The sequence below is a fragment of the Geotrypetes seraphini genome, chromosome 3 (assembly GCF_902459505.1).
Source record: "Geotrypetes seraphini chromosome 3, aGeoSer1.1, whole genome shotgun sequence".
NCBI classification, from domain to species: domain Eukaryota; kingdom Metazoa; phylum Chordata; class Amphibia; order Gymnophiona; family Dermophiidae; genus Geotrypetes; species Geotrypetes seraphini.
In genome coordinates this window covers 4,154,627-4,178,334 of record NC_047086.1, presented here as the reverse complement: position 1 = coordinate 4,178,334, position 23,708 = coordinate 4,154,627, and the positions used below count along the sequence as shown (strand labels likewise).

Below are 23,708 nucleotides of genomic sequence, written 5' to 3'. Positions count from 1 at the left end.
AGAAGATTTGGAGCTGAAGGAAAGTTTTGAAAAAAGATCGCTATAAATCCATGCATCAGGATTTTGGCACCTAAAACTGCTAAACTTCCACACACACACCCCCAAAACAAAGTTAGGAATTTTTGTGGAGAAAATAGGGAAACATAAAGAAACCTTCAAAAACTGAATTTTCAGGAACACCCCACTCCCACCCCCCCCCACCATGATTCACCTCACAGGCTGTAACAGCCTTACTCACTGTGCTGCAGCCTGCCTCAGCTCTTTACAGTAGAAGAAATTACTACCTCATGCTGAAGTCCTTCTTCAACGCTGATCTTCGGGCTGCCAGTCAGACACGATGTCTGACCGAACCCCCATCCACACGGACTGACCAATGCGCTACAGAAGGGGGGGGGAGGCAAAAAATGCAGCCAGCACCCTGTGAAACACTGCTGAGCCTCCTATGGATGCCTTACAACCTGTGTTCAAACCCCTGCTAAGCAGTAGGTGAGGGAGGTAAGTGGGGATAGCCCCGAGCTCCAAAAATAATTGTGCAGTCTGGCTAACAGGTATCACAAGGGATTGGACTATCAGCTGTAGCCCACAATATGCTTCTTCTCTGCACAGGCAGAGCAGATTCTGAAATCGGTAAGCCAAGTACCAAATACACTGCATATTAACTGAGAAGCACCTAGTAAAATAAATAAAAAGGGAGAGCAGAACAGAAACACTCCTGGCTCATATGCAGAAGGGAAAAACTATAGAGAGCAGTAGAGCTCCCAGTGAAATATGAAGATTACAGAAAAAATCTGGAGTGGATTCCTTCTGCAGATGGCTTGCGGCAATGGGGAGATAACCCGCTTGTCCAGAATGACACAACTATTGCACTGGAAATTTGTTTCTCATTCCCTCTGTAGCCCCTACACTCTCTACCTCTTCATCCCTTTGCATCCCCCTTCATGAATAGTATATATTGATCTACCCTGCGTCCTGTGTCTCTGTCATAATTAGATTGTAAGCACTTTCGAGCAAGGACAGTCTCTTGTGTGTTTAATGTACAGTGCAGTGTTCTCCCTAACGTCTTTTAGCCAGGCACACCGCCCGGCTAATTTAAGTGAGCACCCGGCTGAATGAGTCTTGAAATTCAGACAGTTAAATAGTGAAACCACAAGAACCCTTCAACAAGAAAGTTGACAAGAAAATACTACAGCAGTCTTATTACAGGAGGAGCTCACGAATCTCTCCAGTTTGCTTGGTCCTTTATATTTTCATGCTTTTCCGGTAATCAAATCAGGAAACATTGTCAAGCATGCGTGGTGGAAAGCCAGTGTGAAAAGAAGTTGTATGCTACCGCAAGAGTCTCTTATTTTTGTGCAGGAGTTAAGAGCTCAGAGGAGCGTCTGTTGCTCAGTATAGAGTGATTTTGTGGCATGTTTCCGCGCTCAGGAAGAGTTTCAAAAGAAGAATGCGAGCAAGTTTGGTGGTTGAGGGAGAGGGAGGTAGACAATGTACACGAGCGGCTATGATTGATATTACAGGGAAAAAGGCATATGAATTTGTCTTTTTGTAACTTTTTAAAAAACTTTTCTGCGTTGGCGTCTTCTCTGCCAGGTCAAGGGTGCTTGGGGGTTGGCCCTTTTCTTTTCCTGTCTAGCTGCAGCACAGTGGTGCTGAATATTGGGAAGGTGAGTCTTTAGCAAGGGGTTTGGAGGTGCAATTTGGAGGGCGGGTGCTAGTGGGGATTCTGTTTACTTCCCCTTTCTCCATCCTCCTCTTCTATTGGCGTTTGACTGGCTGGGCATTCCCTCTATAGTTCCCCTACCTGAGCATTGTGTGTAAGGCTGTGCCTGTCGCAAGGGCCCCAGTAGGATGGGGGTTGCCATAGAGATGCTAGATCTGGACATGGGGGGGAGAGGGAGAGAGAGAGAGAGAGAGAGAGAGACAGAAAAGGACCTTGAGAAGGGGAGGGAAAGCAGACTTGAAACATGGAGGGGGAACACAGGGAGGGGGAAGACATGGCAGATGCTGGACTAGAAGGGTATAGAGGGAGAGAAAGAGACTGCAGAGAGTGGAAATACCCTGAACCGAGGAGTGAGAGATGCCAAGCCCTGGGGAGGTGGAAGACAAAGAGTAAGAGAGACAGAAGGACTTGGAACAAAGCTGTGAGGACTCGAAATGTTAGCAGAAGGACGATAGAGAGAGGAAGAAACCTGAAAAAAAGGGGCAAAAGAGAGGGGGCAGATGTTGAACTTAGGGGTGTATAGAGGGAAGAGAGAGACTACAGAGAGGTGGAAAGATTCTGGAACAGGGAGGGAGGGAGGAAGGAAGGAGAGAGAGAGAAACCTGGAAGAAAGGAGAACAAATGCTGGATATGTTCTCCGTAATGGGCCCCCAATAGTGGAAATCATTACCACAATATATTAGAAATGAAAAGGATCTTACTTCCTTTAAAATATCCTTAAAATCTTATCTTTTTAAAGATGCTTTTAACATTTAAATTTTAGATTTGTTAAATATTCTCAGATTTTTTATCTTTCCCGTTCCCCATTGTTTTCTTCCTTTTTTGTCTATTTCCTAAAAAAATTGTAACTTTCCCCTCCTTTCCTCCCAATTCAAGTTTGTCTTATCATCAAGAATTTTGTCATTTGGTTTGTCTTTTTTGTAATTTTACTTCTTTTTATAATCTTGTACATCACTTAGCAAACCGAATAAGTGATTCATCAAATACTAATAAACTTGAACTTGAACATGGGGGGTTCTAAGCAGAAGAAAAGACAGAGGCCTGGACCAAAGGGGCAGACTGGATGGGCCATTTTGTCTTTATCTGCCATTATGTTTCTATGACATGAGGCAGATGCTGGACTATGGGAAGTGCAGATAGAAGAACGGGAGGTGGAGACCCTGAGGAAGAACAGAGAGATGCAAGATCATAAAAGAGGAGGGAGAGAAAGGGAAACAAGTTGCCAAAAGGGGTGGAGGAGAAAGGAAGAAAAGTTGGACTCATGGAGGGACAGAAAGAGATGTTGGTTGGGGAACGGAATGAGGTCCAGAGGAGAGGAAGCATGCAGGAGACAGAAAGAAAGAACATAAGAATTGCCGCTGCTAGATCAAACCAGTGGTCCATCGTGCCCAGAAGTCCGTTACTGCGGCGGCCCTTAGGTCAAAGACCAGTGCCCTAATTGAGTCTAGCCTTACCTGCGTACGTTCTGGTTCAGCAGGAACTTGTTGGATGCACAGTCAGAAGGAAGTCCAACCAGAAACTAATTAAATCACCAGACAACAATGGTAGGAAAAATGATTTTATTTTAAATTTAGTGATTGAAATGTGTCAGTTTTGAGAATTTATAATCTGCTATCTATATTTTGAACTATATTTGTCTATTTTTCTATAGTTTGATCTTTTTGAAAAATAAAACAAATATAAATGAACGTCTTGGAAACAGGGACGAAGTGTGAAGTTATAAAATTTGCGGATGACACCAAACTCTGCAGCAGAGTTAGGACCACAGACCAGGACGAAGGAAGTCATCATGCTGCTGTATCGTGCGATGGTGCGCCTGCATCTGGAATACTGTGTCCAATATTGGTCGCCGTACCTCAAGAAGGACATGGCAATATTTGAGAGGGTCCAGAGAAGAGCGACGAAAATGATAAAAGGTATGGAAGACTGTTCATACGCTGACAGGCTGGACAAGCTGGGGCTCTTCTCCCTGGAGAAGATGAGACTTAGAGGAGATATGATAGAAGCTTTCAAGATCATGAAGGGCATAGAGAAGGTAGACAAGGATAGATTCTTCAGAATACGGGGAACCACAGGTACGAGAGGGCTCTCAGAGAAACTGGAAGGGGACAGGTTTAGAACCAATGCCAGGAGGTTTTTCTTCACTCAAAGAGTTGTGGACACATGGAACGCGCTCCCGGAGGAGGTGATCGGGCAGAGTATACTACGGGGATTCAAAGAGGGATTGATGGATTCCTGAAGGATAGGGGGATTGAGGGGTACAGAGAGAGGTAGATAGGGTATAGAAAGAGTATAGATTAAAAAATAAGGGGGCTATATGGCTAAATCAAGAAAACCTGACAGGTTATGGACCTGATGGGCCGCCATGGGTGCGGACTGCTGGACGCGATGGACCTCTTGTCTGATCCAGCGGAGGCAACTTCTTATGTTCTTATCATTTGCTCTGCATACAATGTGCTTTGTGGGTTTTTTTAATTTATTTTGTGGCTACCATTATGAATTATTAAGATATTGTGTGTGCATGAAAAATAAATGGAAGAAATTGCATTACAATTAGAACTACTATAATGGGTGTGGGGTCAGGGGTGGAGCTTGGATTGGGGTACTCGTTTGGCATTTGTTAGACTTAGGGGGCACTTGGCTTGAAGAAGTTGAGAAACACTGGTCTCGGTGACTATGGAGTTCACTCAGTAGGGGCCCCTTTTACAAAGCCACAGTTGCGATCCTCCTATGGCAAATGCACCAAAGTCCATTCAATTCCTATGGGCTTCAATGCATTTGCTGTGGCAGAATTGCTATCGCAGCTTTGTATAAGGAGCCCTAAGTCAGGAACTACTGTCTCTGTGCTATGTCTTAAACAAAAAAACAGATTGTTGGGGATGCAAAGCATTAACTGATTCAATATGAGTTTGAAGTTGGTTGAATACCACTCTCTCAAGTACGGTAGTTTTGAAAGAAAAGCACAGTTACTTACCTTAACAGGTGTTATCCAGGGACAGCAGGCAGATATTCTTAACACATGGGTGACGTCACCGACGGAGCCCTCGGTACGGACCTTTTTAACTAGAAGTTTCTAGTTGGCCGCACCGCGCGTGCGCGAGTGCCTTCCCGCCCGACGGAGGAGTGCGTGGTCCCCAGTTAGGATAAGCCAGCTAAGAAGCCAACCCGGGGAGGTGGGTGGGACGTAAGAATATCTGCCTGCTGTCCCTGGATAACACCTGTTACGGTAAGTAACTGTGCTTTATCCCAGGACAAGCAGGCAGCATATTCTTAACACATGGGTGACCTCCAAGCTAACAAAGAGGGAGGGGGGATGGTTGGCCATCATGAAAATAAATTCTGTAACACCGATTGGCCGAAGTGACCATCCCGTCTGGAAAAGGCATCCAGACAGTAGTGAGTAGTGAACGTGTGAACTGAGGACCAAGTGGCAGCCTTGCAGATTTCCTCGATTGGCGTGGAACGGAGGAAAGCTACAGAAGCAGCCATAGCTCGGACTCTGTGGGCCGTGACAGCACCTTCCAGTGAGAGACCGGCCCGAGCATAGCAGAATGCAATACAGGCAGCAAGCCAATTTGAAAGTGTCCGTTTGGAGACAGGACGACCCAAACGGTTGGGATCGAAAGACAAAAATAGCTGAGGGGATGTACGGTGAGCTCTGGTACGATCAAGGTAGTAAGCAAGGGCACGCTTACAGTCCAGCGTGTGCAACGCCTGTTCCCCAGGGTGCGAGTGAGGCTTGGGGAAGAAGACGGGCAGTACAATGGACTGGTTGAGGTGAAAAGCCGAGACCACCTTGGGAAGGAATTTAGGGTGGGTACGCAGAACAACCTTGTCATGGTGAAAAACAGTGAACGGTGGGTCGGCAACCAGTGCATGCAGTTCGCTAACCCTCCTGGCAGAGGTGATGGCAATTAGGAACAGCACCTTCCAGGTAAGGAGCCTGAGCGAAGTTGTGGCAAGAGGCTCAAATGGAGGTTTCATGAGTGCTGAGAGAACCACATTCAGGTCCCAGACGACAGGAGGAGGCTTGAGAGGCGGTTTGATATTGAAGAGCCCTCTCATAAATCTGGAAACCAGAGGATGAGCCGTGAGGGGTTTTCCGAGAATAGGCTCATGAAACGCAGTGATGGCACTGAGGTGGACTCTGATGGAGGTAGTTTTGAGGCCAGCATTGGACAGCGAGAGCAAATATTCCAATACAATTTCCACCGCTAAGGAGGTGGGTTCCTGATGATGCCGGAGACACCACGAGGAGAATCTGGTCCATTTCTGATGGTAACATTGGAGGGTGGCCGGTTTCCTGGAGGCGTCCAAGATGAGGCGGACCGGCTGAGATAGATTCTCTGGAGAGGTCAGCCCGAGAGAAACCAAGCTGTCAGGTGGAGCGAAGACAGATTGGGATGCAGTAGAGACTGATGCCGCTGCGTAAGTAGAGTAGGAAACACAGGAAGAGGAATGGGCTCCCTGGAGCTGAGTTGGAGCAGGAGGGAGAACCAGTGTTGGCGCGGCCACCGAGGGGCGATGAGAATCATGGTGGCGTTGTCCTTGTGGAGTTTGGACAAGGTCCGCAACATCAGAGGAAGTGGAGGGAAGGCATACAGGAACCGATCCCTCCAATCGAGCAGGAATGCATCCGGGGCCAGACGGTGAGGAGAGAAGAGTCTGGAACAGAAGAGGGGCAGTTGATGATTGTGAGGTGCTGCAAAGAGTACCCCATCGAGCAAAGATGGAGAGCAGAGTCGGAGGGTCCAACGTCCACTCGTGAGGCTGAAGGATGCGGCTGAGATTGTCGGCCAGGGAGTTCTGTTCGCCCTGGATATAGACCGCCCTGAGAAAGAGATTGCGGTCCGTGGCCCAGGTCCAGATGCGCAGAGCCTCCAAACAAAGGGGGCGAGATCTGGTGCCGCCTTGCTTGTTTATGTAGTACATGGCGACTTGATTGTCTGTGCACAGGAGGAGGACTTGAGGACAGAGGAGATGTTGGAAAGCCTTGAGGGCGTAGAACATGGCTCTGAGTTCCAGGAAATTGATGTGATGACGACGCTCCTGTGGGGTCCAAAGTCCCTGGGTGCGTAGATCTCCTAGGTGAGCTCCCCACGCATAGGGGGACGCATCCGTGGTGATGATCATAGAGTGAGGGGGTAGATGAAAAAGTAGACCCCTGGAAAGATTTGAGGAGTTCAACCACCATTGGAGAGATTGCTGAAGAGATGATGTCACAGAGATGGGATGAGAAAGAAGATCCGTAGTCTGTGACCATTGGTTGGCGAGAGTCCACTGAGGCGTGCGAAGGTGGAGACGTGCCAGAGGAAGGACATGCACCGTCGAGGCCATGTGACCCAGGAGGACCATCATCTGTCGGGCAGGAATGGAGGGATGCATGAGCACCTGACGACAGAGGTGGAGCAGGGTCCGCTGACGATCGGAGGGGAGAAAAGCCCTCATTAGTGTGGTGTCCAGAACTGCTCCAATGAATTGAAGTCGCTGGGTGGGAAGCAGGTGCGACTTGGGGTAGTTGATCTCGAACCCCAGGAGGTGGAGGAGAGAGATGGTGTGATGAGTAGCCTGTAGCACAAGTTGAGATGAAGGCGCTTTCACCAACCAATCGTCCAAGTAGGGGAACACCTGGAGGTTGTGAGACCTGAGGAAGGCCGCTACCACTATAAGGCACTTGGTGAAGACCCTGGGTGAGGAAGCGAGGCCGAACGGTAGCACCTTGTACTGATAGTGGTGGTGTAGCACCTGGAACCGCAGGTAGCGGCGAGAATTCTGATTGATGGAGATGTGAGTGTAGGCCTCTTTGAGGTCCAGGGAACATAGCCAGTCGTGTTGAGAAAGAAGAGGGTAGAGCGTGGCAAGGGAGAGCATTCTGAACTTCTCCTTGACCAGACACTTGTTGAGGTCCCTGAGATCGAGAATGGGACGGAGGTCTCCCGTCTTTTTGGGTACCAGGAAGTAGCGGGAGTAGAATCCCTGACCCCTTTGATCTGGAGGTACTTCTTCGATGGCATTGAGAAGGAGGAGGGATTGAACCTCCCTCAGGAGGAGGGGGTTTGAGATGAGTGTGAAGCAGACTCTACGGGAAGGTTGTCCGGTGGAAGAGTCTGGAAGTTGAGGGAGTAGCCGTGGCGGATGATGTTGAGGACCCACTGGTCCGATGTGATGACCTCCCAACGGCTGGAGAATATGGTGAGACGACCTCCGATTGGTTGTGGAAGAGGTAGCGAGGGTGGATGACTGGCTATGCCCTGGAGAGAAGAGTCAAAAGGGCTGGGATTGCTTAGCAGGCTGAAGAGGCTTGGAGGGTTGAGTGGCCTGAGAACGAGCCTGGGCATGGTGCTGCTGTTGACGGGGCCGCCGAGGTTGTTGAGTAGGCGGATTGAGTGGCCTGGCTGAGAACCTGCGCTGATAAGATGACTGAGGTCGATAAGGTCGGGCAGGCGGAGCCTTCTTTTTTGGTTTGATCAGGGTGTCCCACCTTGTTTCATGGGCGGAGAGTTTCTTGGTGGTGGAATCCAGTGACTCTCCAAAAAGTTCATCCCCGAGACAGGGGGCATTGGCTAGACGGTCCTGGTGGTTGATGTCCAGGTCGGAGACTCTCAGCCAGGCCAAGCGGCGCATGGCTACGGCCATGGCAGAGGCACGGGAGGTGAGCTCGAATGAGTCGTATATCGAGCGGACCATAAACTTGCGCAACTGAAGAAGGCCAGAGATGTGCTGCTGGAACAGTGGGGCCTTGCGCTCCGGCAGGTACTTTTGGAGGGCAGACAGCTGTTGGACCAAATGTTTCATATAGAAAGAAAAATGGAAGGAATAGTTGTTCGCCCTGTTGGCCAGCATGGCATTCTGGTAGAGCCTCTTGCCAAACTTGTCCATGGTCTTACCCTCTCTGCCAGGAGGGGTAGAGGCATAGACACTGGAGCCCTGAGTCTTTTTCAAGGTGGATTCAACAAGAAGGGACTCATGGGGCAATTGAGACTTGTCGAACCCTGGGATAGGGATGACTCTATAGAGGTTGTCCAATTTACGGGGGGCCCCCGGTACCGTAAGGGGATTCTCCCAGTTTTTGTAAAAAGTCTCCCGTAGGATGTCATGCACGGGAAGCTTGAGGAACTCTTTAGGAGGTTGTTCGAAATCTAAAGCCTCCAGGAAGGCTTGAGACTTCTTTGAGTCAGATTCTAAAGGAAGGGACAGGGCTGCAGACATCTCCCTCAGAAATTTAGAAAATGAGGACTGCTCCGGTTTGGAGGTGACATCGGGTGCCGACGGGTCCTCATCAGATGAGGAGGGATCCTCCTCGGTACCGAGAGGGGATTCCTCCCATAAGTCAGGGTCCCGGACCTCTGGTGCATGTCGAGACACCGGGGTGGAAGGTGCGGTATGGCGGGTCTTGGATAAAGATTTCCCAGAACGCACCGAAACGGTACCAGGAGAGGAAGACCGGCGTCGATCCCGGTCCCGGGAAGAATGACACACTGCTTGGTGCCGAGGAGGATCCGATTTGGTATGGGAGTGAACCACTGGATGGGTATGAAGCTGCTCAGCCGAAAGAATCGGCATGGAGGTGTTGATAGGTACCGAAGGGGTGGATACCGGGGGTTCGGTACGGGGCTCGGGCCGGTCTGGTACCGGAAGGAGCGGTGCCAGGATAGTGGGCAACAAGTGCTCGAGTTGTTGCTGTAACTGTTCCTGGAGTTGAACCTTTAAGATGGCCGAGATACGGTCATCTAGGGGTGGCATCGGAACCGCTTTCTTTTTCTTCGGTTCCTTAGATGCCGCTCCACGCCCCGGCGATGAGGAGGCCGATGACGAGGCACTCACCGAGATCGGGGCGGAGCGCTTGCGGGACCGGTGCGATGCCGGTAAGGTTGGCGTCGCCACCGTAGTTGGAGGGCGCTCGAGGGAAGAGGAAGGCTTCTTAGCCGGCTTACCTGGCGCCAGAGACGCCGATGTGGGGTCGGGCGGTGTCGAAGTAGACGGTGCCGATTTCTGTGGTACCGCTGTCGATGTCGAGGAGTCCATCGCCGATCCGGTGCCGAAGAGGAGAGTTTGTTGAATTCTTCGGTTTTTAAGGGTTCTCTTTTGAAGAGTGGCACAGCGGGTGCAGGAGTCCGCCCGATGCTCCGGACCCAAACACTGCAAACACCAATTGTGTGGGTCAGTGAGGGAGATCGGGCGTGCACACCGCTGGCACTTTTTAAAACCGACCTGCGGGGGCATGAAGGGGAAAACGGCCTCCGCAAAATCGAACCCCGAGGCCTGTATAATGGCAACAGGCCCCGCCGGGGCAAAATCGAAAAAAGGGGAAAAAAAGCAAAGTTTTTTTTTGTTTTTTTTTTTACAAAGCAAAGAAAAAAGAAACCCGAAGGCAAAAGAAGAAAAAATATGGAAAAAAGCGCGAGCGGGAAGGCAAAAAGTGGTTTCAACGGCCGTTGAAAAAACACACGCGTCTTCTTCGCTCCGCGGAAATGAAGAAACTGGGGACCACGCACTCCTCCGTCGGGCGGGAAGGCACTCGCGCACGCGCGGTGCGGCCAACTAGAAACTTCTAGTTAAAAAGGTCCGTACCGAGGGCTCCGTCGGTGATGTCACCCATGTGTTAAGAATATGCTGCCTGCTTGTCCTGGGATAATGGAAGGATTGATACTGGACAGTAGTTATTCGGAATAAGAGGATCTGCATTGCTTTTATCAAGGGTGGCTTAAATGCTACTGGACACTGCCTAAGTATCAAACCTTTTTTTTTTAATTCTTTATTCATTCTTAACCTTTCATCAAGTGTACAAAAATCATAACAACAACAATTAACAAATCACTTGAAAATCTTAACATCATACTCTATACACAAATAAGAATCCCTCCCCCCCTCCCTCCAACCAGTTACTAATTCTATCACATAAGAAAGTCATATTGAGCATTGGAAAATAATTAATAATAATTAACTAATAAAAATAGTGCACATTTAATTTTCCCCACCACCAAGTTTTCACGTCCTGCCCCACCCAGCTACTTTTTCATGCCACCCGGCTGGAAAAAATTTCTGGGGAGAAAACTTCAATGCAATAGAAATGATTTGTACTAGTAGTAGTAGTATTGTGATCCATCAGAGCATACCTCTGCTGGGGTCCCAGTCTTTGTGCATTTCCAACATGTTGGCTGGTGTGCATGGCACAGCTTCAGGGGTCAGTACCTCTGAATGTAATGTCAGTTCTGCAAAGAACTCCTCTGAGCCCGAGGGTGTGCTGCCAAAGGAAAGAAAAAAAACTGATCACACAATTCTTTCCCATGAATCTCTGCTCATTGCCATATGGGGGGATGGGATGGGAAGGACAAACTTACACAGAGAAGTCATTCTGATTCAGAATTTCTTTAAGTCTCTTCTGAAAGACTTTTTCGCTTTCTGTCACTGGCAGAAATCCACGATCTTTAAAGATAAAAGTACATCAAACATAATCTAGTAAAAAAAATAAATCAAATGAATGTTACAACTAAAATGATCTCAAGAGTGTGTTATAAGGACAATTACACTGAACAAATATACAACTATTCTGGTTAAAATCATGGCAGACAAGAGTAAAGGGTGAGAAGAAATCTGAAAAGGGCCAACATTATGACCCACAGTCAGAGTTGTTCACAACCATACAGGAGACTCAGAACTAAAATGAGGACACCAAGGTCCCTGTCAGGTTGAAGGACTGATGACTATAGTGTAGGGATATAAAAGGAGTAATGTGGGAAGCTCTCTGAGCCAGGTACACTGTAGATTCCATAGGCACCTTGGGAATTTGGTGGACTAATTTGAGAGGACTCATTCTTCTCTCGACGCCGCTGTCTTTCATCCTCCCATATGGCATGCAAACCAGGATTCCTTCCAATCTGAGCTGCAATCAAAGAGAACAAATTTCAGACTTGCTATCAGATGGAAATAAAGAAATGTTGCTTACCTACAAATAATAATAGCTTTATTTATATGCCTTCAGACAGTATACAATAATGTAAGAGTACAGATACAAGTAGAGGTATATAGAGAATAGAGATTACAGGTGTACAGGGAGATAATCATTGTTCCTCACCTGTATCAGGTGTTTTCTATCAGGCACACAAATGGGTAATGTTATCCAGTGATACTAGAATGAACAGCTCTCTCCCAAGTACGAGAATGCACAGTCTCTTTTCTGAGTTCCATAGGAGGTGTTCCTGATCAATCCTGCTGTCTATGGAAAACATCTGCCTATCACAAAAGAGGGTGACTCACAAACTCAGTGCTGGAATGATGCAAGAGTTTCCAATGTTACAAAGACAAGTTGGCTCAACTTAATGCACTTTTCTATGATTGTGCACAGGTTCAAGCACAAGTATTGTCCAGAACACAGCTAACCATCATCTTACATCGCTACTCTCTCATTATTAGCTCCCTACTAATCCTTTATTCTAAGGATATCTTAACTAGTCATCTTCCATACCTGGCCTCTCTCATTACTCCCTACTTAGTTTTGTTTTCTCCATCCATCCAATTGTTCCACCTCCATCAACAGATACTCAACATGTTTCTTTCCAGTGCCTACCTTGTGGAATCTTCTGAATTATCACACCCTAAGTTCAGAGCAGCCATAAAACTCAAGCCTTTGGTGGCACTTAAACTCATGTATAAAGGGAAGCAAGTAGAAAGTCTACATAGCACAGTTACTTACCGTAACAGGTGTTATCCAGGGACAGCAGGCATATATTCTCACATGTGGGTGACGTCATCTACGGAGCCCCGGCGCGGACAGCTTTTCAAGCAAACTTGATTGAAGTTTCAAGTTTGCACACTGCACCACGCATGTGCATGCCTTCTCGCCCACTAGAGGGCGCATCCCACCTCGTGGTCCTCAGTTCCATAACTAGCAAGGAAGCCATCCCCGGGGAGGCGGGCGGGTTGTGAGAATATATGCCTGCTGTCCCTGGATAACACCTGTTACGGTAAGTAACTGTGCTTTATCCCAGGACAAGCAGGCATGATATTCTCACATGTGGGTGACCTCCAAGCTAACCAAAAAAGGGCAGGTGGGAGGATGGCAATTTAGGAAAACAGATTTTGCAAAACTGACTGGCCAAACCGGCCGTCACTCCTGGATAAAGTGTCCAGACAGTAATGAGAGGTGAATGTATGAACCGAAGACCAAGTGGCAGCCTTACATATGTCCTCCATCGGAGTGGATCGGAGGAAAGCTATCGAAGCTGCCATCGCTCGGACCTTGTGCCCCGTGACTCGACCCGGGGGAGGAAGGCCAGCCTGAGCGTAGCAAAAGGAAATGCAAGCGGCCAACCAGTTAGACAGAGTGCGCTTGGAAACTGGGTGCCCTAATCGATTGGGATCGAAGGACAAAAACAATTGAGGAACCTTCCGATGAGGCCTGGTGCGTTGAAGATAAAATGCCAACGCCCTCTTACAGTCAAGCGTGTGAAGCGCCGTCTCGCCAGGATGGGAGTGGGGCTTCGGGAAGAACACAGGAAGGACAATGGACTGATTGAGGTGGAAGTCAGAAACAACTTTAGGTACAAACTTAGGGTGGGTGCGGAGAACCACCTTGTCGTGATGAAAGACAGTGAAAGGAGGGTCCGCAACCAAGGCTTGCAACTCCCCAATCCGCCTGGCGGAGGTGAGGGCAATTAGAAACACCGCCTTCCAAGTCAGAAATTTCAAGAGGGACTTGTTGAGTGGCTCAAACGGGGGTTTCATCAGTTGAGCCAGAACCACATTCAAATTCCACACGATAGACGGAGGCTTAAGAGGGGGACAAACCCTGAGTAACCCTTTCATGAAGCGTGTCACCAAGGGATGGAGTGACAGAGGGCGTCCCTCCAGAGGTTGGTGGAAAGCAGAAATCGCACTGAGATGAACCCGCACCGAAGTGGTTTTCAAGCCGGAGCGCGACAAATGAAACAAGTATTCTAAAACCGAGGATACCGGAACTGATACCGGATCCAGGTGAAAAGACGAGCACCAGGTGGAAAACCTGGTCCATTTCTGCGCATAGCAAAGCCTCGTCGAGATCTTGCGGGAGGCTTCCAACACCTCCTTCACCGATTGAGACAGGTCCGGAGGAGTCAGGGAACAAGAAACCAGGCTGTCAGGTGCAATGACTGCAGATTGGGATGTAACATGGATCCTTGACTCTGAGACAGCAGAGAAGGAGAGACAGGCAGGGGAAGAGGCTCTCTGGCACTGAGCTGGAGCAGCAGGGAGAACCAGTGCTGACGCGGCCACCGAGGTGCTATGAGAATCATCGTGGCCGTGGACGATTTTAGGTGTACCAACGTTCGCATGATCAGAGGGAACGGAGGGAATGCATACAGGAACCTCCCTTCCCAGTCGAGTAGGAAGGCGTCCGCTTCCAGACGGTCCTGCGAGTACATCCGAGAACAATATAGTGGTAGTTTGTGTGTCTCCGGAGAGGCAAACAGATCCACCTGTGGCGTTCCCCAGCGAGCGAAGACCTCGCGTAGAACTGCTGAGTGTAGAGTCCACTCGTGCGGTTGCAGAAGTCGACTCAGTTTGTCCGCCAGGCAATTCCGTTCTCCTTGGATGTAGACCGCCCGGAGGAAGATGTTCCGGGAGGCCGCCCACTCCCAGAGGCGAAGAGCTTCGGAGCAGAGGGGCCATGACCCCGTTCCTCCCTGCTTGTTCACATAATACATTGCCACCTGATTGTCCGTGCGGACGAGGACCACCTGGTCCTGCAATATGTGAACGAAGGCTCGAAGTGCTAGGAAGATGGCTCGCAGCTCTAGCACGTTGATATGACACTGACGGTCTTCTAACGACCACAGGCCCTGCGTGCGAAGACCGTCGAGATGGGCTCCCCACGCGTACTCCGAGGAGTCCGTGGTCAGGACCTTGTGAAAAGGCGGAGTGCGAAACAATAGCCCCATGGACAGATTTGAAGAGTCTGTCCACCAACGCAGCGATTTCCGCAAGGGCGGAGTTACCGAAATGAGGCGAGACACCGGGTCGCACTCCTGACGCCACTGGGACGCGAGGGTCCACTGAGGGATCCTCAGGTGTAGCCTCGCAAACGGCGTGACATGTACCGTCGAGGCCATATGGCCCAGCAGCATCATCATGCGCTTGGCCGACACCCTCGATAGTTGGGAGACCTGGCGGCTCATCCGTACCAAGGCTTCCAACCGCTGGGTCGGCAGGTAGGAGCGTAGGCGCACCGTGTCCAGCACCGCACCTATGAATTGAAGAGACTGCGACGGTCTCAACTGAGACTTTGGAAAGTTTATCTCGAACCCGAGAGTTTGCAGGAAGGCAATAGACTGTCGGGTCGCTGAGATAACCCCCTCCCTGGTCGGGGCTTTGATGAGCCAATCGTCCAGGTAAGGGAACACATGGAGTCCACGTGACCTGAGGGCTGCTGCAACCACCGCCATGCACTTCGTGAATACTCGTGGGGACGCGGCCAGGCCGAAGGGCAGTACCCTGTACTGGAGGTGGAGGTCCCCCACCTGGAATCGTAAGAATCTTCGACAGGCGGGGTGCACCGGAACATGGGTGTATGCTTCCTTCAGGTCGAGGGAGCACATCCAGTCCCCTTCCCCCAAGAGGGGGTACAAAACCGGGAGAGATAGCATTCGAAACTTCTCCCGGGCCAGGAATTTGTTGAGCTTCCTGAGGTCCAGTATGGGGCGCAGGTCCCCGGTCTTTTTTGGGACCAAAAAGTAGCGGGAGTAAAACCCCGTACCCCACTGGTCCTTGGGGACCTGCTCGACCGCCCGAAGCTTCAAGAGGGCTTTGGCTTCGGTTATAAGGGTCGGTAGCTGCGAACGGTTGCAGGGGACTAAACTTGGGGGACTGTCCGGCGGCGAGGACACAAAGTTGAGCGAGTAGCCCTCGGAGACGATCCGGAGCACCCAAGCGTCTGAGGTAATCCCGGTCCATGCCTCCCGGAAGGACCGAAGGCGGCCCCCGATAGGAAGGGGTTCCTGAGAAAGTGCGGAGGGGAACCCGCCCCGTCCGCTCAGCCCGTCAAAAGGAAGGCGTGGGCTTAGAAGGGCCCTGCGCCTGGGCTTGGGTTTGTCCCCCTCTGCCTCGCTGAGACGGACGTCTCGGAGGCGGTCTCGAGAAAGCCGGAGTCGACTTCTGAGGGTATCGGCGCGGCGGAGGCCGAAAGGGTTTCTGCGGCGGGGGCCTAGGTTTGGGGCGGACCAGGGATGCTAGAGAGCGCTCCTGTTCCGACAAGCGCTTGGTCGCCGCATCCAATGACTCGTCGAATAACTCGGACCCCACACAAGGCAAGTCTGCCAGGCGTTCCTGCAGGTTTGGGTCCATGTCGAGGGTGCGAAGCCAGGCCAAGCGGCGCATGGCCACCGCGAGGGCCGACACCCTCGAAACCAGCTCAAAGGCGTCGTACACTGCATGGAATAGGTACAACCGCAATTGAGACAGGTTGGACATAAACTTGTCGAATCCTGCTCTTTGGGAGTCCGGTAACGAGTTTCGATATTGAGGAAGGTCCTTCACCATACCACGCAAAAAGGAGGAAAAGGTGAAGGCGTAGTTTAGAACCCTGGTGGCCATCAGGGAATTTGAATAGAGGCGGCGGCCAAACTTGTCCAGGGTCCGCCCCTCCCTGCCTGGTGGAACCGCCGCAGAAACCCGTGAGGGCTGTGATTTTTTAAGAGCAGACTCCACCAGAAGAGACTGGTGTGAGAGCTGCGCCTTATCGAACCCTTTAGGGGGAATCGTCCTATACTTCGATTCCATTTTTGAAGGCACAGACGTGACTGTAAGAGGGTTTGACAAGTTCTTCAGCCAGGTTTGCAGAAGGACACTGTTGAGAGGGAGTCTAGGCACCTCCCTAGGAAGAATGGGGAGGTCCTGTTCCTCCAAAAATTCTTTGGAATACCGAGAGCCTACCATCAGGTCAATCCCCAGGGCTTGGGCCATGTCCTGAACGAAGGATGAAAATGAGGACGGCCTAGCCTGGGGAGAGGGGGTTCTCGACCGCCCCACCGAGGAGAGGGGGGAGGCCTCATGGGAATAATGAGGATCCCTAACCGATCCCGAATCCCAGGATCCCCTCTCGAGGGCCCTCGAGGGGGAAGGGGAAGTTGTCCTCCTCGCAGAACCCTTGGGTGAGGACCCCGGGGTTCGTGGGACACTCTCCCGTTTCCTCGGTGAGGCGGCCCGGGAAGACTTCCCATGGGGTGAGCGGAGGAGCCTCGGGTTGTCGAGGCGCAACTCCGACACCTGCAACGCCTCGCCCCCGAACGACAAGGAACGGTCGCGCCGAGGCGAGCCTCGGGGCCGCTTAGACTTCCTCGATCAACGCCCCGTCCGAGGTCGCGTCGAGGGCGAGGCGTGTCTGGAAGACCCGGAGGAAGAGGAGGAAAGACGGCGCACTCTGCGCAACTTTTCTTTGGGCCTTACACTCCGCTCAGGGGGTTCCCCCGAGGTCGAGGTCCGGAGCGGGGCCGAGACCGAGGTGAACGGGGTCCCAGTACCCGAGACCGAGGTCGCCGAGGCCGGGGCTCCCGAGGGAGCCGAGGCCGGGGCCTCCGAGACCGAAGGCGTCCAGGCCGAGGTCGAGGCCGCCGGAACCGCAGCACGCTGCAACACTTCCAGGGCTCCCGACAGCTCCGATGAGATCAGAGCTCGGAGGAGATCCTGGAAGGCCGGAATCCCCACGAAGGTGGGGAGTTCCGAGTCCGGGGCACACTCCCTGGAGGGCGACCTCGGTCTCGAGTATTCCCTCGGGGTGTGCGGAGTCGAGGTCCGATGCGGGGCCGGGGTCGACCCACCCGCCTTGGCCTGACTCGAGGATGGCTTCTTTGCTGAAGGGGATGGAACAGAGGACTTACCCGAAGCTTGCTTCACTGACGACGCCTTCGAGGAAGAGGGCCGAGGCGAGGCCGAGGCCCCCGAGGACGCCGAGGCCGAGGTCAAGGCCGGGGCCGAAGCCGAGGCCGACGTCGAGGCCTTAGGCGGTGCGTCGACGGCGAACAATTCGGCCATTCTTGCCTTACGGCGACGGAGGGCCCTGTTTTGGAAGGTAGCACAGCGATCACACGAGTCTGTCGGATGTTCGGGCCCAAGACAGACAATGCACCACCGGTGAGGGTCAGTGATGGAAAGCAACCTCTCACACCGGCTGCACTTTTTGAATCCCGTAACAGGACGGGACATCCACGAAGAAAAAGAAGAAGGCCGGGAACGTACCGACGTCCCGCGGCCACGGCTTCCGGGAGCCCCCGGAACCCGACGAAAAACGAAAGACTTTTTTTTTTTTTTTTTTGAAAAGAAACGAAAGGAAAAGAGTACCGCGAACTAATTCGAAGGGAAAAACAAACTAAACGCGGCAGCTAGAAGGCAAAAACACTGGAGCTCAGATCCACAGGGCTTTCTTGCTCCGCGGAAAAATTTGAACTGAGGACCACGAGGTGGGATGCGCCCTCTAGTGGGCGAGAAGGCACGCACATGCGTGGTGCAGTGTGCAAACTTGAAACTTTAATCAAGTTTGCTTGAAAAGCTGTCCGCGCCGGGGCTCCGTAGATGACGTCACCCACATGTGAGAATATCATGCCTGCTTGTCCTGGGATAACAGTGGTCTCCAACCTTTTACATGTAAAGGGCCACAATGTGAATATGAGAAAGCTCTGAGAGCCACCAAATGATATCAAACTTAGAAACAGAAACAAAGAAATATGATGGCAGATAAAGGCTAAATGGCCCATCTAGTCTGCCCATGCACAGCATCCACTATCTCCTCCTTTCCCTAAGAGGTCCCAAATGTCTATCCCAGGCTTTCTTGAATTCAGGAACAGTTTTTATGTCCACCACCTCTACTGCTGCATGCAGGAAAGGACTGTGCATGCTCGTACTAGAGACAGCCAGCTGTTCATTCTAGTATCAGTCATGGGGAAGCCACTGCTTGCCCTGGATTGGTAGCATGGAATGTTGCTACTTTTTGGGTTTTGGCCAGGTACTAGGGACTTGGATTGGCCACCATGAGAACAGGCTACTGGGCTTGATGGACCATTGGTTTGACCCAGTAAAGCTATTCTTATGTTATATCTTTTTGAAGGTGCGGCCTCCAGAATTGTACACAATATTTTAAATGAAGTCTCACCAGAGTCTTATACAGAGGCATCAATACCTCCCTTTTCCTACTGGCTATACCTCTCCCTATGCAACTTAGCATCCTTCTAGCTTTCGCCGTCACCTTTTCAACCTGTTTGGCCATCTTAAGATCATCTTATACAATCACATCCACATCACACTCTTCTGTTAAGCACAAAAGTTCTTCACCCCCTAAACAGTACTGTTCCCTTGAGTTTTTGCAGCCCAAATGCATGACCTTGCATTTCTTAGCTGCCAAATTTCAGACCATTCTTTAAGCTTCACTAGGTCCTTCCTCATTTTATTCACACCATCAGAACTGTCTACACTATTGCAGATTTTTGTATCATCCGAAAGAGGCAAATCTTACCTGACAGCCCTTCCGCAATATCGTTTACAAAAATGTTAAAAAGAACAGGCCCATGTACTGGACCTTCAGGTACACCACTAATAACATCCCTTTCCTCAGAGAGATCTTCATTGACTACTACCCTCTGTCGCCTTCCTTACACATTTAAGCCTATATTAGTTAAATACTTCATGGAAAATTCTGTTTTCATCATGCATCCTCCTATGTTTTAGCAAAACTTTAGCATGGTTTCCACAGTTCTCTGAATGCAAGTGCTTCATGGTTTCTCTAGCTTTGACATATAACTGTAGTACACTTGCATCTAAATATGAAACCTGTGCACTCATTGCCTTAAGATAAGTCATCATGTAGTGAGGTCATCTTTTTTTTTTTTTTATGAAATACGTTGAAGAGTCTAAAACCTTTAGTTTTACAAGATGATTTTCTTACAATTTTGCAGAGCTTAGTATTTTGTAAGATTGATTACTGCAATGCTTTGCATCTAGGACAGGTGATTTATGTAGTAGCTCGCATTTTGATAGGAGGGAAACAAATGATGCATATTACATCAGTTTTAAAGTAACTTCATTGGTTGCCACTAAAATGTCAAGTGCATTATAAGATAATGATGTTAATTCACTAAACTCTGTATGGACTTGCAGAAAGCTTTATCTTTCTATCTACCCAATAGATTGTTGCTATGAAACTGATGACTGAATCTGCATATTATATTATCTGCAAGCCAAGCTTCATTCTCAGTTGGAGGTTCAAAATTATGGAATGCATTGCCGGCTAGTTTAAGGCTACATAGAAATGCTGTACATTTTAGGCAACTGCTTAAAACTTACTTGTTTGTGGCAGAGTATTATGGATGAATATTGATATTAAGAATGCGAGATGAAATATAGTTAAATATGAAAGTAGTTTTATTTTTGTATGTTTTTAAGCTGTTTGTAGAAAATTAATGATGTATGTTTCTATTGTAAACTGCCTAGGTGGTAGGTGGGTAAGAAGTTTTTAAAACAAATAAATAAATGCACATATGGAGCAGGCATAGTAGGTCCTACACCTGCTCTATGCTGACCTTTGTCTATGCCTGGCCTATGGCAATCCTTTTTTTTTTTTTTTAGACATTTAGGGCCAAATTCTGTAAAGGACGTCTGAAAATTAGGTGTCGGGTAAAATGCTGAACGCGATTCTATAATGAATAGACCTACTATAGAGAATCACGCTCAACACTGCTCAGCAAGTCTAGACATGTCTAAATAGTTAGACGTCCTTTACAGAATTGATTTTTAGGCATCACATAGATGTTATTGCGTCTCATGATTATAATGTCATTAGAATGGGGAATGTGTGGCGCAGTGGTTAAAGCTACAGCCTCAGCATCCTTGGGTTGTGGGTTCAAACTTATGCTGCTCCTTGTCACTTAATCCTATAAACCAAATATAGGAGAGTGGGTTTTCTTCAATACAAAAATATATATACCAACTCAACTCTATAAAGATTTTTTGAAAATCATTTCATGAAATACTGCAACTAAGGAGGAAAAAAGCCTCATAACCCTGTCTTCAGACAGATGAAATCTTGCTGAAAGACTGGAAAGGGTAAGAACCTCACTGGCTTATTAAAAAAAACCTCCTTAAACAGTGTTGATAAATGCTTGTTCAATTTTGAATGAAGTGATATAAACATTAAAGTCCATTAAATTGTGATAAAGGTCCACAGCCCAGCAAACACCTTTTCAACAGGCTTATAAATACAGCTACAGCAACTTCTCTTTTGAAACAGCCGTGCTGGGCCTATATAAGCATCCCTTCAGCCTTCCTCCTCTGACGATGGTAACCAGCGTTTCGCTCAAAGCTGCATCAGGGGGGCAGGAAGTGATCTTTGCAAACTTAATGTTCAATTGGCAGCCCCCCTGAGACAGCTTTGAGCGAAACGGTCCAGCTTGATGGAGCATTGGTCTGACCCAGTAAGGCGATTCTTATATTCTTACCTTCTATGTCCTGACGATTCAAAACATCGGCTGCTACAGCATCCACTTCCAACTCACAGGTACTCTGGCGCTCCACCTCGTCCAGGAATAAAGAACTGTATAGCAAGCAGAAGAAGTGAGTTAGTGTAAGTCCTGATCTTCTCTCTCATCCCCTTCTCTTCTACTACACTTAGTGCAACAGAAAAGTAATCATGCTTGCACAAGTTGACTCTTTTCTAAATCACTTGACCTGGGGCGAGTTTCAGTCATTTTAATTTTAGAAAGTAATGCCACTAATAACACATATTATCTTTTCATAAGCTCATGGGCATGGCAGTGAATAAACAGAGACTTCCATAGTTCGCTTAAAACTTCCCTCTTTCTCGATGCATAATCAACTCTTACTTTCCACCTCGAGACCTGCATTGCAGCACATAAGCACTAGGACCTACCCCATCTACTCATCTACCCTTTCCTATAATTAATGGTTTTCTCCTCCCTTTATCTTCTCTTAACTATTCCTCACCCATAGCTGTATAATACTCTACACTCTTAGTCTGTTTTAATGTAAACCACTTATATGGCTAACAGCCCAAACGGTATATCAAATTCTGATAAAAACTTGAAACTTGGAAGCAATTAGAAATGCAAGCTCACTGCAAAATAAGAAGCTATATTCAACACTACCTAATGAGTGAACAGCCTACTAAAACAGGTCACAAAGACTAAAAGACACAGTTGGCATGTAATTACCTTTCAGTTCTAGGTGGATTTTTATATATCAAGGTTATCCATGCAGTTTACAGTCAGGTACTCAAGCATTTTCCCTGTATCTGGACATTTCCAGGGACTTGCATTTCAAAGCTTATTATTAGACAGACATTGGATTAGCATTGTAACCCGGCACTCTTCTACAGGTTGGATTTCCATCAGAACCACTATAAATTTAGTGAATATGTGCAAATGTGCTAAAGTGATATAGTGCTGTAAACTTGACTCCTTTAGGTTTCTTCTACCCCCCTAAACCTAAAGGAGTCAAGTTTACAGCACCATATCACTTTAGCACTTTGCACATATTCACTAAATTTATAGTGGTTCTGATGGAAATCCAACCTGTAGAAGAGTTTGTTTATTAAATAGAAGGTTGGTGAAGGGCTAAGAAGATTATAATGGCCCTGGATAAACCACTGTTACAAGCTATCTTAAAAATATGATTGATTTCATGGATTGAGCACTTTACTAATACATATAAAAGAAAAGTTTTTTTGAAATATATTTTTAATGAAGAAATATTAATAAAGCTGAGATTTTAAAATACTTTTTTGTGATTACAACATCCAGCTATACAAACAATATCTCCCAAGTTTTGTGATAACATCTTTATTTAGTTTTGCTGCTTGGAATTACAGTAGTCTTTTTTTGCCACACTCTCCTGCATTGCTTTTCTTTCTAAAGATAAAGACAGAGCTCACATTCTCAAACTGTCCCAAGACTTTGTGGTTAAGGTAGATCATCAAAAATACAGAAAGGGGCTTTACAAGAAATATGACAACTTTGGGGAAGAAAAAAAAGTTACTGGGAGACAGAGCAGCTCAGTGCTTGAGAACGAAGAACAGAAGAATAATGTAATAAGCAGCAGCAGATTATTTTGGGAGGGATGACAAGTAGGAAACAAGCAGTTTCTAAGGGTGGGATAAGAGGGGAGAGAAGACATGAACAAAAATTAAAAGGGAAAATAAAAATAATCTATCCAAGTACACCGAAATGCCTTGAAAACTACATTTTGTGAACTGTAAATGAAAATGTTTAAACAAGCATACAAAAAACTCCTCAAATCTACCACATATTCCAATTTACCATATTTTTCACTCTATAAGACGCACCTGACCAAAGGCGCACCCTAGATTTAGAGGAGGAAAACAAGAAAAAAAACATTCTGAACCAAATTCTGTACTAATACAGTACTTCTCCGATATTCACGGGGGTTCTGTTCTAGGAACCTCCACTAATCTCGAAAAACCGCGAATACAGTTTTTCATGGGGGAGCCTAAAGAGGGCAGCGGGAGAGCAGCCAAAGCGCCATGAGTGCAGGAAATCACTCACGGTACACTCCGACTGCCTCTTCCTGCACTAAGTTGGGCCTTATCCAATCAGGAGCTGCGTGTCAAAACAGCTCCTGATTGGATAAGGCCTGAATTTAGTGCAGGAAGAGGCGGTCGGAGCGTACCGTGAGTGATTTCCTGCACTCACGGCGCTCCGGCTGCTCTCTCCTGCCTCTCCCAATGCCCTCTCCTTGTCGGCGGTTCGTGGTCGGAAAATACTGCGAATGACCGGGACCGCCAACCGCGAACGACCGGGGGAACACTGTATATACCAGGTTCTGCACCTAGCCCCCTTTACTCCCTGCCAGACTCTGCACCTGTCCCCTCTCCCTGCCAGGCTCTGTACCATGTCCTCCCTCCCCTCCCTGTCTATCACCAGCTCTGGTAGGAATTTCAAATCTGACATATTGTAATTACAAAACAGAAAATAAAATCATTTTTTCTGCCTTT

At 48.6% G+C, this 23,708-nt stretch overlaps 1 protein-coding gene across 4 annotated transcripts in view; it reads right to left on the bottom strand.

The window, feature by feature from the left end:
- REV3L (REV3 like, DNA directed polymerase zeta catalytic subunit) overlaps positions 1-23,708 on the bottom strand; it is a 696,072-nt gene that overhangs the window by 441,835 nt on the left and 230,529 nt on the right. For all 4 annotated transcript variants that reach the window (XM_033939819.1, XM_033939820.1, XM_033939822.1 and 1 more), the window contains 4 exons: positions 21,178-21,272; positions 11,499-11,603; positions 11,062-11,146; positions 10,837-10,964 (listed from right to left, as the gene is read on the bottom strand). In XM_033939819.1, the coding sequence (XP_033795710.1) occupies positions 10,837-10,964; positions 11,062-11,146; positions 11,499-11,603; positions 21,178-21,272 (413 nt within the window). The remainder of the gene's footprint in view (positions 1-10,836; positions 10,965-11,061; positions 11,147-11,498; positions 11,604-21,177; positions 21,273-23,708) is intronic.